Consider the following 17,275-nt stretch of genomic DNA (forward strand, 5'->3'; position numbering starts at 1 on the left):
TATCTGAGACCCATCAACAATGTCCTGAAATACCTAATCTTGGTGCAGAACTGTGTTGGAATTCTCTGCTTGGTTAAGAACAAGGTTTGGGAGTATGTTATGGTAAAGCAGCAAGGATGTAATGCATTATGTGTAACTAAAATGTTAGACATTGCTAGTACTGAGTATTTGAGGGGGGTGCAGGTCAGGTAACCCACTGTATACAGTGGTCTTACATTGCTGTATCTCCCTTTAAACAACACCTTTTTTTTTTTGGTCTTTTTCAATATTCTTAAATTATTTTGTGTTGGTTTTGCCAATGCTAGCATTTTTGTGTTTCTTGGCAATAATACCTGTACGAGTGTTCAACCTCCAGTATGCGGTTGGAAGGATTAGCACACTGATACCCCTGCACTGCCAGCCCTTGGTTGAGCAACGTGGTGTTTTGGGCTTTTGCTGTATGAATCTATACACTCAAAGTAACTGCCCTGAAAATGATCTAGAAGTGGGTAGCTAGGCATTAATAATAATCCATGGTATTGTAATTGCTATTTCTGGATTTTGATGATCTAGGCTGGAACTTTAGTCGTTTAAAGAAGAATGTTTAACAACTGACAGGCCAGTTAAGATATGGTAACGTCATTGATTTCAACAGATCTAATTGATTTCAACAGATGTAATGTAGCTGAAAGGTATTAAATTCAGGAGTTTTCTTGAATGTCAGTTGTGTAGATATGTGGCATGCATACAATATTAACAGAATCCAAATAGCTAATGGAATTGTTTTATGTGTACATATATTTTCCCCCTCTAAAATTACACTAGCTAACAAACTTTGTAAGCTGGCATGAAAACATGTTTATGATGTTTAGTTGCACCATGTTTGATGCTTTTACAGTGCAATACTTGTATTCTCTGAATTAAACCAAAGGTAATTTTTTTTCATGCTCTCTCTACTGTAGTGCATGACAGTCTTTTCTACGTTTGTAATAGATGTAAAACAAGCCAGATCATACATCCTGTTTTTACCTAAAACATGTATAAGAACTCTTTTGTCCAAAATGTAGTATAAAGTTAAACTAAATTGCATTATATTAACCCTTTCAAGTGTATTTTCCTAAGCATAGTTATGATTAAATAAACTTTATTAAGGAACTTGCAGCTTCTATCTCCCACTTATTAATGGCTATGAAAGCCGTTTGTAGCTAAAGGCAGGAGCAGTGCAAGCATCGTTGACAGAGCTCTTCAAGACCTCAAGCCAGCAGGGTCTGGGGGAGCCAGTACATAGATGCCACGTGCGTGCACACGCAGACTTGACTGCAGACGGGGACAACGGCTCCAGAAATAGGTTCTTTGTCCATTTCAACATACTGTGTTCATTTCTCTGCCCGCCTCAGTGAGGGCAGGGCACAAGGTGGGAGATGAATGCATACGGATGAGGTTCAAACTTGATGCTGGACCTGTTTGTGACTTGGCAGGACAGGCCTGATGGGCATGAAAGGCATATTCCCTGCCATGTGAGAAGACATGCAACTTGAGGGAAGCAGCAGCTTTTAAATTTGAGTTTCAGAGGTAATGCAGGTGGCAATTCCTTCTGCATTCCCAAAGGGCTCTGGTGCCGTCTCATTTGGGGAGCTAACAGGGCTTGGTCATTCTCGCTTCCTGCTAACGCAGAACAATTCTTACTTGCCAAGGGATCAAGGCAAACGACATTTGATGAACTTGTGGGGGTAGTTATATATGCAGCTGCTGCAGCTTTGAACAATTTGGGACGCTCTAGAAGCATAAGAAATGAGCTTTTGTCTTCTCTGATTACATGTTTTCTCATAAGCCCCCCCAGAGTGGTCTTTGTCAATGAGAATTTGGGTTTCTGAGCCATGCAGTTATTAGTCAAGCAGCAAAGAGCAGGGTGCACCACTACCACGGGACACAGCCTTGGAGGGCTGCAGGGTGGCAGGGGCTGCTATTCCCTGGGTAAGGGGCAGGTTTTGGTTTGCTCCTCTCAAAGCCTTGTAGACAGCGTGTATGCAGTTTATGGTAAAGCCGGTGTAAGGACGGGGCATAGGAGTACCCGAGCCTGGCTATGGGCTGCAAGGGAGATGCTCTGAGAGCGTGGCATAGAGACGGCAGGGTCTGGGTACTTGTGTGCCTCTTTGCCTGTGCCGTGTGAGTTAATGATTTCAAACTGGGTCGATAGAGGAGGCCCTGCCCTTTGTACCACCAGCTTGTGCTGCCCCCCACCCCCAGGACGGCGTTCTGGGGACAAGCTAGCCAAAACGAGAGATCACACGTGGGTTGGCAACCTGAGAAACCATTTTCCTTTAAACCTGCAGTCAGGCCATCCTTATCTTTAACTAGCTCCTTGCACCTTGGCAGAAAACCTGCTAGTTTTTTCCTGATAGAAAACCAGCATAAAACCTGCTAGGCTGAAAACACGCTTAGAAGCTGCTTTATGCTAAGTTGCTTTTTAAGGAGCTGGGTAGCCGAGCAGAAGTGCATGGCTACACGGTACCTTGCGGGCCAGCGTGAGGACCTGCCCACGCACCGAGATGCCCAAAAGTTGGGGGATGGCTTAGCTTCCTGCTGGCTCGTACGGGGACAGAGCAAGCTCATGTCTTAATTCAGCTGCCTTACTCAGGCTTTGCTGATGCTTTGAAGGAGGCGAAATGCTAAGGTTCCTGATATTGGTTTGGTGGTTGGGTTTTGTTTGTTTGTTTTTAAAGCTTAGCCATGCTGAGACAAGTGGCTTTACCTTGTTCACGTACAGTATAACCTAGACATAGGAAAAGCTAATTCTAGAAAGGCAAAACCCTTCCCTTGGCCAGGTTGTATTTTTAAGCTTGGTAAATTGAGTTCCCTGCATCTCCCGCCTTTGCTGGAAGCACCCGACCTGCAGCAAGGCAGTGCTGTGGCAGTGCTCCGACACCCTCAGGCTCAAGCCAGGTGGCTTGAACCTGTCCCTTGCCCGTGGTCGAAGGAGCCATTCCTGGTCTCCTTTAGCCCTGTATAGGTCAGAGCACTCAAATGCTGTCAGCTGCAGCAGAGGCCGTGCTGGAGGTGAGGGGACAGATGAGGTTTGTGGCTGGGTTTGTTTCCGTCACAAACAGACGAAGGAGAGTTGCAGCAAAAAGTTGAGCTGGGAAGATGGTGACCGGCCCCTTGGTGGGGATGTGGGGGACAAGGCTGGTTACAAAGCGGCAGGACCACCTCCCGAGCGCTGGTGCGGGTGTGTGCTGCCTTAAGCAGGGACTCAGGAGGTGAAACTGCCAAGGGGCAGTAATTTTTAAGTGGCGATTTCAGGAGCGCACGCTTACAGCACGGCACGCACTTGTGCAACACACCTAACACACAGCTGCCGCACGGCAGGCACGCACCCCCGCTCGCAGCATAGCACGCTCTCCCCGGCTAACGTATGGGCAGCATTGCACGTGTTCGCCCGCCCTCTGATCTGGCCTGGCTGTTTGCACTCTTTTTTCAGCATCCCTGAGCCCTGCGATCATGGGAGAAAACCAAAAAGAAGGCTGAGCCCCTTTCCTGCCACTGTGCTGGGGTCCTGGTTTTAATACAGGGCTCATATGCTGCTCTCGTCCTTCCAAAAGGCACTAAGCCCTGGGCCTGCTCAGAGCTGGCCAGAATAACCCCGATGGTTTGAGGGCTTTTTGTTTTCTTTTTCTCCTCTTTCTCGATTCGGTGCTGCCTGGTGAGGCTGGACTGGGGACCTGAGGCACAGAATAGCTCAAAGATGTGGCCATAGCCACACCGTGGCACCCAATATGTGGCATGGGACCTTACCACCAACTCATCCTCAACAGCGACCGGTCAAGAATTCCCCCTGGTGTTTCAGGACGCTGCTAGCTGACCTGCACGGACACAACTCTCCTCTGCCACCGGAGGAACCACCGGGATGGGTCAAGGCACCTCCAGGGCACGGACCCACCGTCAAGTGTCTGCTCCAGCACCAGTCGTGTTGGGCAACCCCCAGCAGTTTAGCTACAAGACCAGTGAAGACAGTTGCTGGTGAGGGGCAAGTTTACAGGCAATGACAAGCTCTGAATCACAGGAAAACCAGCAGGAAGCAGATGCTCGAAACTTCTGGGCCATTAGGCTCCCAGCCCAATGCACCTCTCCCCACATTACACGCTATTTTGGGAGCGTTAACAGTGGGCAAAATTTCAAACTTTGCACGGGACTTGTTCTACTCTCTCCATGAAAAGCAGCGGCCATTTTCCTAGGCTGGGAGTCCCCTGCCATGAGCAGCTCCGAAAAGGGAATAGCCACCGGGCAGGGAAAGGAAGCTGCTTTTTTTTTTTTTTTTTTTTTTGGGGGGGGTGTGAGCTGGCGCCACATCAGATGCGTGCCAAAGCAAACCAACCCACGGGCTCCCAGCCGCGGCAGCACGTCCCTGCTTGCAGGGCAGCGGGGAGATGCAGCCCTCCCTTGGCTGGCCCAGTTCTGCACCCCGCGCTTCCCCGGCTCCAGCCCAGCCCTGTGCTTTGCCAGGAGGTCGGGGAGCACCCCCATTCAGGTATGCAAGCACCCCTGGGTGCTGCAACCCCCTGCCGGCTCAAAGGTACTGCCAGCCAGCTTTAGCTGGCAGTTCAAAGCTGAACATACGTTCAAATCTATCCTTCTGTAGGATTTTACCTGTATTTTAACTACCCCATCCTAAGCCGTGAGCTGTTTTTTTGTGCAGTTCTCCAGCAAATTGAGCACTTCTGCTGTATACGCTCTTCCGAAGCAGCTATAAATGATTGCACCCCACGAGTGCACACTGGGACACCCATGAAAAGCAGACCTTCCCAGGGGGTTGGACCTTCCCAGCCCTCTCCTTATGCCTCATTTTTGCGCACAGACTCAAACCACCTTTGCTTTCGCCTCCTGTGCTAAGATGAAATTAGCTGTTGTCCACAGGCATGATAAAAATTGTCTTACCTTTCAGGCTGTCTGGCATAAACCAGACATGAACCCTCCCTTTCAGAAGCATTTCCGAGCAGGTCTTCAGCTCCAGTCTAATTCAGCCCTGGGAGCTCATAAAAGGCACGTCTATGCTTTCATTGAGGCACTAATTGCTTCCACATTACAACCTCCTGCATGCCGAGGTTTAGCATCTGTCAGGAGCACCCATTTTTGTTCCCGGCTGGGGCTGTTGCTAGCTGGTTGCTGCTCTGGTGGCACAGCACGGCTTTTGCAAAAGCCCTGCAACACCCGCAGAACTCGAGCCCCTGCGCTGCCCCAGCTCACTGCTTGCCCGTCTGGGTTGGACACGGAAGGACGCTGGGCACGGGAGTCGTGCACACCCCCTCCCCGCACACCCCCATGTTGGCAGCAAGCCTTTTCTCCTGGGTGTGCCTCCGGCACCCCCTGAACCCACGCGCAGCCCAGCCATCCTCGTGAAAAGGTTTTATTATTTTTTTTTTTTTTTTTTTCCCCAAAACCAGGGGACCTGCAACACCACTCGCCTGCCTTGGCTGCAATTTTTCCCATCCAGTCCCTGGGCTGAGGACCACCGCTGTAACAGAGGCAGGTCTTCCAGTTACTCTTTCTGCATGCAGAGCTGTTTGCCTTTCATGTGTCTTTCTCAGACTTGCAGCGGCAGAGGAATGTTACGGGGGATGCCTGGTTTGGATTTGTCAAGCTAGTTTGAACAGACCGCAGCCAGACCCTTTTCCTGCCTCCCGCTTCAGCTGAGAGCTCCGTGCCTTTTTCCATGCCTGCTTTCCTAGGGCTGCTTTGCATACCCCCCCCAAATGAGGAGGTGCAAGCAGAAGAGGTTCTTTACACTGTCTTCTCCCACACCCCCTGTTAAAACAAGTGTGTTACTGGCACAAGACAGGTTCTCCTTAAGGCACAAACCATTGTGTATCTGTGTGACAGCGTAAGTAAAAACTGACGCCTGTGCTTAGCTCTGGCTGGAAATGTCATTGTAGGCAGCAAGATGGGGCTAGTGCCGGGTTCCTGCAGGCTGGCCCTGTTGAGCTGTCTAAACGTGGCTGCAGTGCAGGCCAGGGAAGAGGCAGCTTTAAGCATCATCCAGACTAAAGCAACTTCTCCAGCCGAGGCTGTACACAGACAGTGGTGGGAGGGGGACCCCAAATAATGGCCTGCCAGGGCACTCCCAGGCCCACCATCGGGGCCATCAGCCCACCAAAGGTCCATCTGCACGAGCCTAGAGCTGCACAGGGGCACAACAGCAGGCAGGAACCCTGCCCTGGTTTTGGCTGGGATAGAGTTAATTTCCTTGCTAGTAGCTGGTACAGTGCTGTGGTTTGGATTTAGGATGAGAGTAATGCTGATAGCACACTGACTGATGGTTTAGTTGTACCTAAGCAGTGCTTACACTAGGCAAGGACTTTTCAGCTCCCCATGCTCTGCCAGGTGCACAAGAAGCTGGGAGGGGGCCCAGCCAGGACAGCTGACCCCAACTGGCCAAAGGGCTATGCCATGCCATAAGGCGTCATGCTCAGTATAGAAACTGGGGGGAGTTGGCCGGGGGGCAGAAATCGCTGCTCAGGCACTGGCTGGGCATCGGTTAGCAGGTGGTGAGCGGTTGCATCACTTGGTTTTTTCCCCGCCCCGGGTTTTGTTCCTCTCTCTCTCTCGTTATTTTCCTTTTCATTTCAATTTATTATTATTATTATTGTTGTTGTTGTTATTTTATTTCGATTCTTAAACTGTTCTTATCTCAGCCCATGAGTTTTCTTACTTCTGCTCTTCTGATTCTCTCCCCCATCCCACTGGGGGGGCAGGGTGAGCCCAGCAGCTGGAGGAATCCACCATGTATGTGTGCTCTGTGCCTACTGGGAATACATCTTCAAGCCTCACCTCTCTTCAGCTGTCAGATCTGGCATGATACACTTTCCTCTAACGCTGGCCTTCCTGCTAGAGCTTTTGTGTAGTTAGTAGGATGCTTATGCCCACACAAGAGTGCTTTGTCAGTGATTTGAAAAGGATACAAAGGAGCGTCTTTGAAAAATTTTATTCTACACCCTCAGTTTCAGAAACCTTTACACAAACTCTAGAAAACAAATCAAAGCAGTGAGTTGCAAAAGTTTACTCATCAGGCACATGAGCAGCCCGCTTTTCATTAATTCACCTTTCCTGTGTCCAAAAGCAGGGTGTTGCACTCCCTCATCTCCCCCAGATGTTGAAGGACTGAAAGGACCTGATTTTTGGTCGGTGTTGTTGACTTACTATCAGCCACTAGGAGCGTCATACCCATGCTGGAGCATTCCCCGCTCCTCCCCACTCCCTCCACCTCCTTCAACTCTCAGAACACCATAAAGCCTCCAAGAACAAGGTGATGGTTTCTGACCTGCGGGATCATGTCCGCAAGAGAAGACCTACTCTATGAGCAAAGCCAGCCCAGGGCAGGCAGGTGAGTTTCCATCCCGTATTTCAAGAGGGAACAGGTAAAGGAATTTGCTCATAGATACTGGCAGGTCCCAGGGAGAAGCTGTTTCACCTCTCATAGCAAGGTACCAGCCACTCAGCTCATTCAAAATGGCTGCAGTTCAGTAGCTGCATCAGGTGTGGACTTGTGGAGTCCTGAATCAGGCGCTTTACTTGCCCCCAGGCCTGCTTGCAAAAATGTGCCTGCCTGCCTTTAAAAAGGAGTCCAAGCTCTCCTGAATATCAATAAACAACAAGGTTCTCCAGAAGCTGTTCTGTCTTCTACCTTGCTCAGATGATGGTAAGTGCTATTTCCTCCCCGTGGTTTTCAGGTTTTCCACCAGGGAAGGAGGCTTTTTGGTCCTATAAGCAGCAGTGCCTGCGATCCGGGCCCCTCTGATGGTACTGATGTACGGCAAAAGGGGAGGTTCCCGCACCACCAACGCGGTGCCCTTGGGAGTATACGCTCGGAGCAACAGTTTATCTTCCGCATGAGCCGTCACTGCCACCCAGCCTGCACAGCCAAAAAAAATACAGACAATTAGTGAGACGAGTGACTAGTATCAGAACAAGGGTTCTGACGCAAACTCGGTGCCTCCTGTGTTGGCTACGAACCTGAGCTACCCAGGTGTGATTTCTTTGGGAAACCAAGCTCAAAGGTAATATCCAGCCCTTTCCTAATAGAAGGCAGCACCTAAAGCCACATCTTACTCTCCCCAGACACAGCTCTTTCCTGGTGAGCTTAAGAGGGATGGTGGGAACTACCAAAACCACAACAATAAAGCTTTCTAGTCCATGGCCCTTTGCCTCTCACCTGGACAGCAGACAGTGCCACAGCCATTCCTGATGCTGTGGAACCTGTACGGCAGCCAGAGCATAAAGTATTCCAACGTGGTCATCCTGTACAAACATCGTTGTCAATCTCCATTGTTGGAGGTTGCCAAGCCTCAGCCGGACAAAGTCATGGCTGCCCTGATTTTGTGTTGGTGATAGTCCTGCTCTGACCAGGAAATAGGGCTTCATCCCTTCAGAGGCCTCTTCCCATCAATGTTTCTAGGATGCAGACCCTGCAAAGCAAACTAATGAATAAATATTAAATTACCTGCAGAGGAAAGCTTGATATCTGCAACTGCCTCAGTAGTACCAATTCCTTCCAGTGTAATGTCCTGAGGGACAAGCCGAGGGAACTCTTTCATTCGCTCTTCCCCACCCATGGGAACCTAACATCAAAACATGGAGAAAAGATTTCACAGTCAAGAGATACTTCAGCACTCCTACCTTAAACTGGCAAGCAAGGCACAAGGGGGAATAAAAATATTAGACTGTTGTTATCCAAGTAAGAGCTGGCTTGAATACCCTACAGGAGTTATTTCAGGCTTGCCAAGAACAGAATGCGGATCACATCCAGAGCAACCCAGTGAGAGCTCAGAGGTGAGCAAAGATGGCGTGCCCACTGCAGGACCCAGCTGGTGGCTCAAGCCAGCTGCCCTGATGTGAGTGACAGCACTTGTTCTCGATGTGCGCAGGAAGGGAGCTGCCAGGACAAGGACAGCTCACCCTGTCCCCCATCAATCCACATGTGCTACACAGTATGTGGCAATACCAAGGAAAAAGTCAGACCACCAAAATATGCAGGGATGTGCAGAGGATCCAGCAGGGAAAGAATAAGAAAGGTACACATTTTTTAACTGCAATCTGTTCTGAAACCCCAGTCTGAAGTTTGCCATGGAAAATATCTCCATTGCTGCCTGCACTTTAAGGCTGTTCAAGAAAAGCCAAGCATCAGAGAGCAGAGCACTGCAAACCTTATCAGCCTGGACGCTAGAAACAGAAGCTCCACTGAAAATGCATCATCTCAGGTGCTTTCTCCTAACACAGCTGCAGCCATGCAGTCTGTGCAAGACTGCGCCACACTGCAGATCTCCACTCTCCCACTGCAGAAGTCCCAAACTCCTGACACGTGCTGGTTTTCCCCGTCAATTGTGCCGCAGACAGGGTGTTTCACTAGGCGGGACGGCCTGCCTATCTGCAACCAAGAGCCCATGACAGCACCTCCTCTTACCTTTAGTAACTCTTGGCCAGCATGCTTCTCGTAGACAGCATCTGCGTTACTCAGGGTAGCAATGCGGACTGGCAACAGGTTAGAAGCCACGACAGAAAACCAGGCAGGCTTTTCTCCCTGAAATAAATAACAAGAAGAGGATGTTACTTATGGTAACAGAAAAGCAGCCCTGAATTGCTCTCTCCTGTTCCATTTCTTTCCTGCACGTTGAAAACCTGTTTGACTGATGTCCCCTCCTTGTCCAAGGAGGGGTCCTTGCCTCTGTCACTGCAGAGCAGCCAGGGTTTATATAAACAGGGGAGCTGAGCTTCCAGGAGAGAAGCACCCATGGCTTCACCATCCTGCCACAGCACCATATCCCCTGCCATCACATCTGCTCAGCTCAGGCAAATCATCCAAGAGATATCTTTGCTCAGGTTTAATTCCCAAGAACAAACTCAGTGTGGTTATTTAGCATGAGAGGTGATGGACATCTCCTGTCTGGTGCTTCTTGTCCTATCACTTTACATTTCTAACATGCATCTCATCAAATCATACTTGGTTCCAAGCTGCTCTCAAGCTATGCAAAGACTGAACACAGAGCAATTTCAGCAGGCACTCTCATAACCTTTGCACTTAAAGCAAACAAGGTTACAGAGGGGAAAGACCTCTACAAACACTGCTAGCAGCCTGAAATAAGGAAACCCAAGCACAGCAATTCCGCCAAGTTCCTCACAGATCTAATCTGAGGCAGGGGCTCCTCCATCGTGGTCTGAGCACAACTGTCTTCCTTCAAGGTCTCTGGAGGATGTAGATATACAAGACTGATACAGCAATGGGCTGAAACAGATACTGGGAACCTCTGGGGCCCTAAATGCGCACAGCTGAGCTTGCCAGGAGCACCATTACGTGGAGAACAGGCTTATAGCACAAAGCTTAACTGCCAGCCCTGCTGCACTGGACATGTCTCTGAGCCTGATCCTCTCTCATCAGGAGGTGGTGTGACACTTCTTTACCCTGACCTCAGGTTCCCCAGGCTGCCAACCCCAGCCGCATTCTCCACAACTCCCAAGAACAAAAATCATCCCGCATGACAAAACAACCCCTCGGGCAGCCCTGTGGCTGGACTGCCTGCCCTATCCTCTTCATCATGTGAGAGGCCCTGTCCATGCCCACAGCCTGGCCTCATCTTGCAGCGTTTCTGCAGAGGGTGTTTACTGCCAGCAAGATGTCACCACCTGTATCGCTGTCCTACTTCGTCAGGGATGCAAATCCAGGTGCTTTCTCAAGTCCCTGATAGAAAAGAACTAGGCATGTTGGTTTGGCGCCGAGAGCTTTGCCCAAGACAGCATGGGTAAAGACAGGGTTTTTTTTCTGCTGGGTTGCTCTCCTGACAAACAGCATTTTTTCTTAGTGAGGCATTACTCCTCTGTACTGCAAAGCTGGTTTTTAGGCTGAGGTTCTGGATTCTCACCTTAACTATGATGGAGCTCTCCTGCCACACTGGTACACTATTACTTACAGAATCCTGTTCCCTTCACCTTTCTGGTTTTCTTCCAGCAGGTCAAGACTGTCCTCAGCAAAGTACCAATTCAACGTTTCTATAGTGATCTTGGAAAGCTGACTGAAACAAAGGAATAGCCATACACACACGTCCTTCCCAAAATGGGGGAAACTACTGAGAAAGGCATTATCGTAAGTACTAGACCCATATCTGGAAGAAACCACCCCTCCAGAGGAAACATAATGGGAGGTCAGCTCCACACAACTCCATAAAGGTGTATGGCATGAGATTTCCAATAAATCGAAGAAATCAGCAGCAGGGGCAGAAACAGGACACACACAGCGCCTTTTAAAAATATTTTTACAGAAACTAAAATACACATAATTTAATTGCTTCCTTGGGCAAATTCTTCAGAGAGGTCTGTGTCAGGAAAGAAAAATGCCCATGATTTCATCTCTTGGCAGAGAGCTTTCATGAAACACAGAAATGAGGAAAACCACCTATTTTTCCCAGTTAATTCTGGCACTCTCCTCCTTCCCTCCCTGCCTTGTGCCTTTGTATGTTATGGGAAGCACATCAAGCTGAAGGCATTTGTCAGCATTCAAAAGCAGTTACCATTATACGATATAAAATATTGCACACTGGTAAAAAGTATCAAACCTTTCAACTGCAACTCCCCATCCCAAGGCATTTTGACTTTATGCAGTGCTTTATTAACAGATTCATCATCTCAAAAGCAGCAAAGAAAGGGTCTGGGAAAGCTACCCAGAAAGCCTTTGTTGTCTGGTACTTTAACAAGAGATGAAGCAGCTGCTCACAAAATCCTTTCTTTCCTTACCTGTAAGTAGTCTACACGTCCTAAGGCTGCTAAAAACAAGACCATTCCTGGCTTGAGAATGAAGGTCCGTGGAATGATGGCATGTGTTGGCAAAACCAGCTTTACTTCTTTCTCTGTCAGGAGATTTAAAACCTGCAAAATAAATTGCATGGCCATAACTCATTCCAGATGTTTCAATGGGGACAATGATATTAATATTGGTATTATATTGCTAGAGGAAAAAGATCAAGTAGAGCAGTGTGAAGAACGTCCAACAGAACAGTTCAATTCTGGTCCACACAGTAAGTGAGAAACAGGAGGAGGTGGGGATGTCACCAGTCTCCATGGCAATGCAGGGCCCACAGCAAAGTCAAACAGCTGCCAGTGGCCTGTTGGACCACGGATTCGGGAATCCTGGGTCTGGCTGGAACAAGCTCACGCAAGATTTACCGTGCTTTAGCATGAGCGCAGCCATGTGCAGAACCGGAGACCAACTTTGGCTATGATATTTGAGTTATTCCACTTAGGCAGTGACGCAAAGCGCCGAATCCATACTAGCAGCAAAGCCAGTCTCAAATATCTCACTGAGAGGAAAGTACTGGATCAGACTGTGAAACAACTAAAACTGCAGGATGACCAACCTGCCATACAGCATGGATCCCTACCCTGGGCACTGTGAAACAAGCTCTCCCATCTGTGAGGGCTCCCAAATGCTCCTGCTACTTGTATTCCTCTCCTCCCTCTTTCCTTCCATCTCCTGGCTTAACTGGCCCATCTGTTTAGGTGCCAATGTGCTTCCATAAAATGAACAACCCCAAAGTCTACTGAAAAGCCAGTGACTTAACCAGCAGTGCTGCAGCCACAGTGGCCTGATCACTTCCTAAAGCACTGTTCAAACCCAGATATGAAACAATGTGCAGGCACAGAAGTTCAGGAAGCAGTGCCTTGAAGGAAACAACTAGTCTCCAGGTTGATGGTGTCTCTTTCTTAAACACAGGGTACTGCCAGTGGAAATGCTTCCAACTGTACCCCCCATGCATGCCACAGTCATGCAAATACAAGTTTGTAGCAGTCTGACCATAAGGATTAACCTCAATTCAGCATTAAAAGACCAAACTAACAAGGGTTGTGGTGCAGCCAGAACCCTGAATGCTCTTCCTATGTTCACCAACAGATAATCTTTAGCCTGAAAGTGAGGGCAGCAACACCGAGTCTAAAAGACCAGGAGGCTTTGCCCTGCTAGCTGCAGGTTATCTGATGTGTTTGGCAATGCTTAAACCAAAATTTGAGAGTCATTAGTAATCCTTTTCGATGCTTTCCAGAAGGACTCATGATGCTTTGGAAGGACTCATGAGAAAGCAGCTAAAAACAAACCTCCAAGGAGTAAGGACAAAAATGTAATTCCGTCATATGCTAACAGCCACTTTCCCTTCCTCTTCTTCCAAAATAAAAAACAAAACCCAAACCTGCTCGTAACTAGAAATCTCCCCTGCCAAAATCTGCCACATAGACCATCTGCTTGTCCTCCAGCCAGACTGAACACTGACCACAGAAACAAAATTTGATCTGAAACTTGGCATGCAGCTCTCCAAAGGCACAACAAGGATAATCAAAATCAGAAATGGCAGCAAGTATTTCTGGATGCAGGAAAGCCCACTTGTTTTCCACACTTATTCAGCTCCAGAAGAGAGGAAGAACACATCCAATCTCCAGTTACCAAACCAGGTCTCTAAGCTGATCACTGTCTTTATACTGGACACTAACCAGCTATCAGAGAGCAAAGTGCCACGGTAAAGTGCATTACGATCTGGCAAACATTATCTACTAGAAAACCAGTAATTTTCTAGTGTTCATGAAAGCAGTATCTGCACTTGAGCTGTGCAGTCTCAGTACAGTTCTTGCACTTCTTTCTCTTCAGAACTTTCCTATCTCCTTGTACTTTTTCATCTTCCTAAAAGATGACCTCCAGCTCTGCATAGATATCAAAGCGATCAAAAATCAAAACATGTCTGTTTTGGATGCATGTGCTACATCAGCACTGGCTTCAGAGCCATTGCTCTACTGAAACGTTCAGGTAGGCCTGAGGTACTGGAGCTATTAACAGGAACACTGCAGATCCCGTTAGCTTCAGGAGAATGCTTTCTCAAAGATTTGGTTCAGTCACACAACACTGGTTATCGTCCTAAGCTCCACCTTTTGCGGTAGGCTGGCAGAGCTAATAAAGTGCAAACTTCTTTGGGTGATGCTGGTATAAACTTGCTTATAGCACTGTTGCTTACTTCCCTTCATTCAGATGTTAAGAAAGTTTGCTGATGCAGTCATACAGTTCCTTTGCAAAAATCACAGTATGCACTACTCAGAAATGCAACAGTGTCAACACAATGAACCCTTCCCAAATAAATACAAACCATATTTTAACACAGTTGCCCAAACAAAAAGAATACTAATCCCAGGACCACAGCAGAAATACTCTCCCACATGCATAGCTAAGGCAGAACAGTCATCCCAAACCCTGACCTCCCGAAACACAGCACCACAGAATACCTACACAGTTTTCTTTTATAATCCCTGGAGTGTCAAAACACCAGCGAGCATCCTTCACTTCATTGTATGTGAACTCTTCCCTTTCCTCACGCTTCCTAGGGGAATGTCTGGGATCTTCATCTATGCTGTACGAGAGCATGTCAGGGTCGAAGTCAACCATGGGGCTAGACTTCTGCTGTTGAAACGTTCTTCCAACTCTTCCTGGATTAAAATCAAAGGTTTCCTGGTAATTAATTTATTAACTTGCCTTTCCTTCAATTGGACATCTGTCCCTTCCCTTGCTTAAGAGAGATGCACACTGGTAACATAAAGGTGATAAAGATGCTATGTGGCTAGAAATTTGTGTGTTCAAAAGCCAAGATACTAAGAAATTCCTTCTATAATTCTTGCTTAGCGCTCCTCAAGTCCAAAAACCTTAGCAGGGACCAGATCACAGATACCCCATTATTTCCGCTTTACAGTAAAGCAGGCTGCCTTCTTTTTTCAGTGCCTTAGACTGTCAAACGCAGAATTATTTGAAAATCAGAGCTATCTTCTGGCAACCCTCTCTTTTGGATACACACTAAAATGATGCACAACCACTGCAGCCAAAACGTGATTATTTAAAAATGAAACTTGTTTTCTTCCTTTTGGGAATGTTTATAATGCAGTATCACTGTAAACTACTAAGCTATCTGAACTAGGTTAGCAAATACCCAGCTGATCAGAGCTGCACTGCACAGAGGAAACCTCTGTAGTGCTACTACAACAGCTGAAAAATAAGGACTCAAAAGAAATACTAATGATACTACTTATGGAGGAGCTAGAGGTCTTGCACCCATTACTCAGGGAACAAAAACTGGTCAAAATAACTTGAATGCAAGTTTGGAAATTTTTTATTGCTACTACAGATAGCATGTTCTTCCCATAATTAAATGGAAATGAGTTATTTCAGAATGGGAAGAAATTACTTGCCAAAACCAGCTGGATTCTACAGCAAATTAAGGAGTTAACAGTCCTCTGTGTAATGCAGTATTTTCATTGGGAGAGAGAGGCAATACCTTTACTCAGAAAATACTCACCCACTAAGTAACCTTGCTTTTTAAGGTGATTAAGGTACTTTTTTTCTTCATTGCTTAGCTGATCTTCTGTTTTTGATGCCTCCTCTTTCAGCCTCTCCTGCCTTCGGAATATCCTGTCACATGTAGGATTAATAATTGGAAATTTCAGCAGGTTCAGTGTTGTTCCTGGAAAAAAACAGAAGGCACGTTTGGGCCTCTGACTACCTGGCACATTTAAGCTCTGAGGAACAAAACCAAAAAAATTGCTTCTCCAACTTTTGGGTGAAACCCAGTAACACAAAGTTGGAAGTGGAACTACAGCTGCTCCCATAAAGCACTAGCCTCCCCAGCCAGGGTGGTGGAAATGAGGCATCCATCTGCTTGAGATCTGCTCTCACCTATGGTTTGATGAAACAGGTCAAAAAGCCAAGCGGTGCCAAGACTGACTTAATACACCCCAGGCAAGTCCCACCTCCAGGCAGCTTCGTTGGGCCTACGATGGTTTTACAGGTGCTCACCAGTCCACCTCTAGGTCTCTCTCTAGACTGGAGGGCACCCCTAACTGATAGGGAGAGGACAAGGCACGCAGATCGGGTACCGTCCCCACTGGCAGGGGAGCACATGGGCCAGCTCTGGCTTACCAGCCCCCTTACTGCTATGAGATGCACAGCACCCTCTGCGCATGCCTCCCACCCTTGCCTCCCTGAGGGAGGCGATGATTCGAAGCATGGTACAGCAGTGGAGCTCGCTGCCCGCAATGGCGATGCTTTGGGGTGGCGGGCACCCATTTGGTGACAGGTCCCCACGCCCCCGGGGTGGCCGAGTGTAGCCTTGCAGGAGGCCCGGGGCTAGCCGGCCCCTGAGCGCCCGACGCCGCATGTGGCCCGCGCCACCATGGGAAGAGTGGTGCCCCTGACCTGGCCAGGGGGAGACGGTGGCCCTGTCGACGGCGTCGGGGGCACGGGACTTGCAGTAGTCGGAGCGCAGCAGGGTGTTGAAGAGCGTCGACTTGCCGGAGTTGGTGGCACCCAGCAGGTAGACGTCGCCGGCGCACCTCCAGGACCGCTGCAGCCGGCTGACCAGCCCCTCCATGCCGAAGCCCGTCTTGGCGCTCACCAGGCGGACGTCCACCAGCGGGGCTCCGCGCAGGCCGGCCTGGGCGCAGGCCGCCGCCACCCGCTGCCGCAGCCGCCCCAGGTGCCCGGGGGAGTCGGCGGGCAGCAGGTCCACCTTGTTGCCCACCACCAGCAGCCCGGCGGCGGGGACGTCGGGGCCCAGCAGCCCCGGCAGCTGGGGCAGCACCGGGTCGGGCAGCTCCAGCACGTCGAGGACGTAGAGGAGAAGCGGGCCGCGGCCGTGGCGCGGCGGCCGGCGCAGGGCGGCGCTGACCACCTGGCGGTGCTGCTCGGGCGGCAGCCGCAGCCGCAGGGCCTGGCCGTGGTGGGCCAGCAGCCAGCAGCGCTGGCAGACGGCGCCCCGCAGCCCCGCCGCGCCGGCCGGGCCCTCCGACAGGCTCCGGTACTTCTCCGCCGGCACGAAGCCCGGCGCCGCGCCGTCGCGGCACTGCAGCTCGGCCCCGCAGCCCGAGCAGCTCACGCCGCTCGGCGGCACCGAGGGGTCGGGCCCCCCCACCGGGCCTCGCTCCCGCCGCTCCCTGCCCGGCTGCCGCGGCCGGCGGGGCGCCGCCGCCGCCGCCATCGCCTCCGCCACCACCATCGCCTCCACCTCGCTCTGCTCCGGCTCGTACTCGAGGAAGACAAACGGCTCCTCCTCGCCGCCGGCCGCCGCCCCGCGCCGCGGCACCGGGGCCCAGGGCCGGGCGCGGGCCAGGCGGGCCAGGAGCGCCGGGGCCAGGCGGTGCATGGCGGGGCCGGCGCCCCCGCGGCGGGAGGGAGGAGGGCGGGGCTTAGCAACCGCGCATGCGCGTTTCCCCTGCCCCGTGCGGCCTCCTGGGAGACGGC

At 49.9% G+C, this 17,275-nt stretch overlaps 1 protein-coding gene across 1 annotated transcript; it reads right to left on the reverse strand.

Annotated features, from left to right (window-relative positions):
• Positions 1-6,940: 6,940 nt before the first annotated feature.
• Positions 6,941-17,232, reverse strand: NOA1 (nitric oxide associated 1). Its single transcript, XM_075500554.1, has 7 exons — positions 16,232-17,232; positions 15,336-15,500; positions 14,279-14,475; positions 11,752-11,883; positions 9,431-9,547; positions 8,471-8,588; positions 6,941-7,882 (listed from the first exon to the last, which is right to left on the reverse strand). Exons 1-7 carry the CDS (start codon positions 17,175-17,177, stop codon positions 7,677-7,679), a joined length of 1,881 nt encoding a protein of 626 aa, XP_075356669.1. The 5' UTR covers positions 17,178-17,232; the 3' UTR covers positions 6,941-7,676.
• Positions 17,233-17,275: the final 43 nt, after the last annotated feature.

Source organism: Mycteria americana, chromosome 4 (assembly GCF_035582795.1).
Source record: "Mycteria americana isolate JAX WOST 10 ecotype Jacksonville Zoo and Gardens chromosome 4, USCA_MyAme_1.0, whole genome shotgun sequence".
Lineage (NCBI taxonomy): Eukaryota > Metazoa > Chordata > Aves > Ciconiiformes > Ciconiidae > Mycteria > Mycteria americana.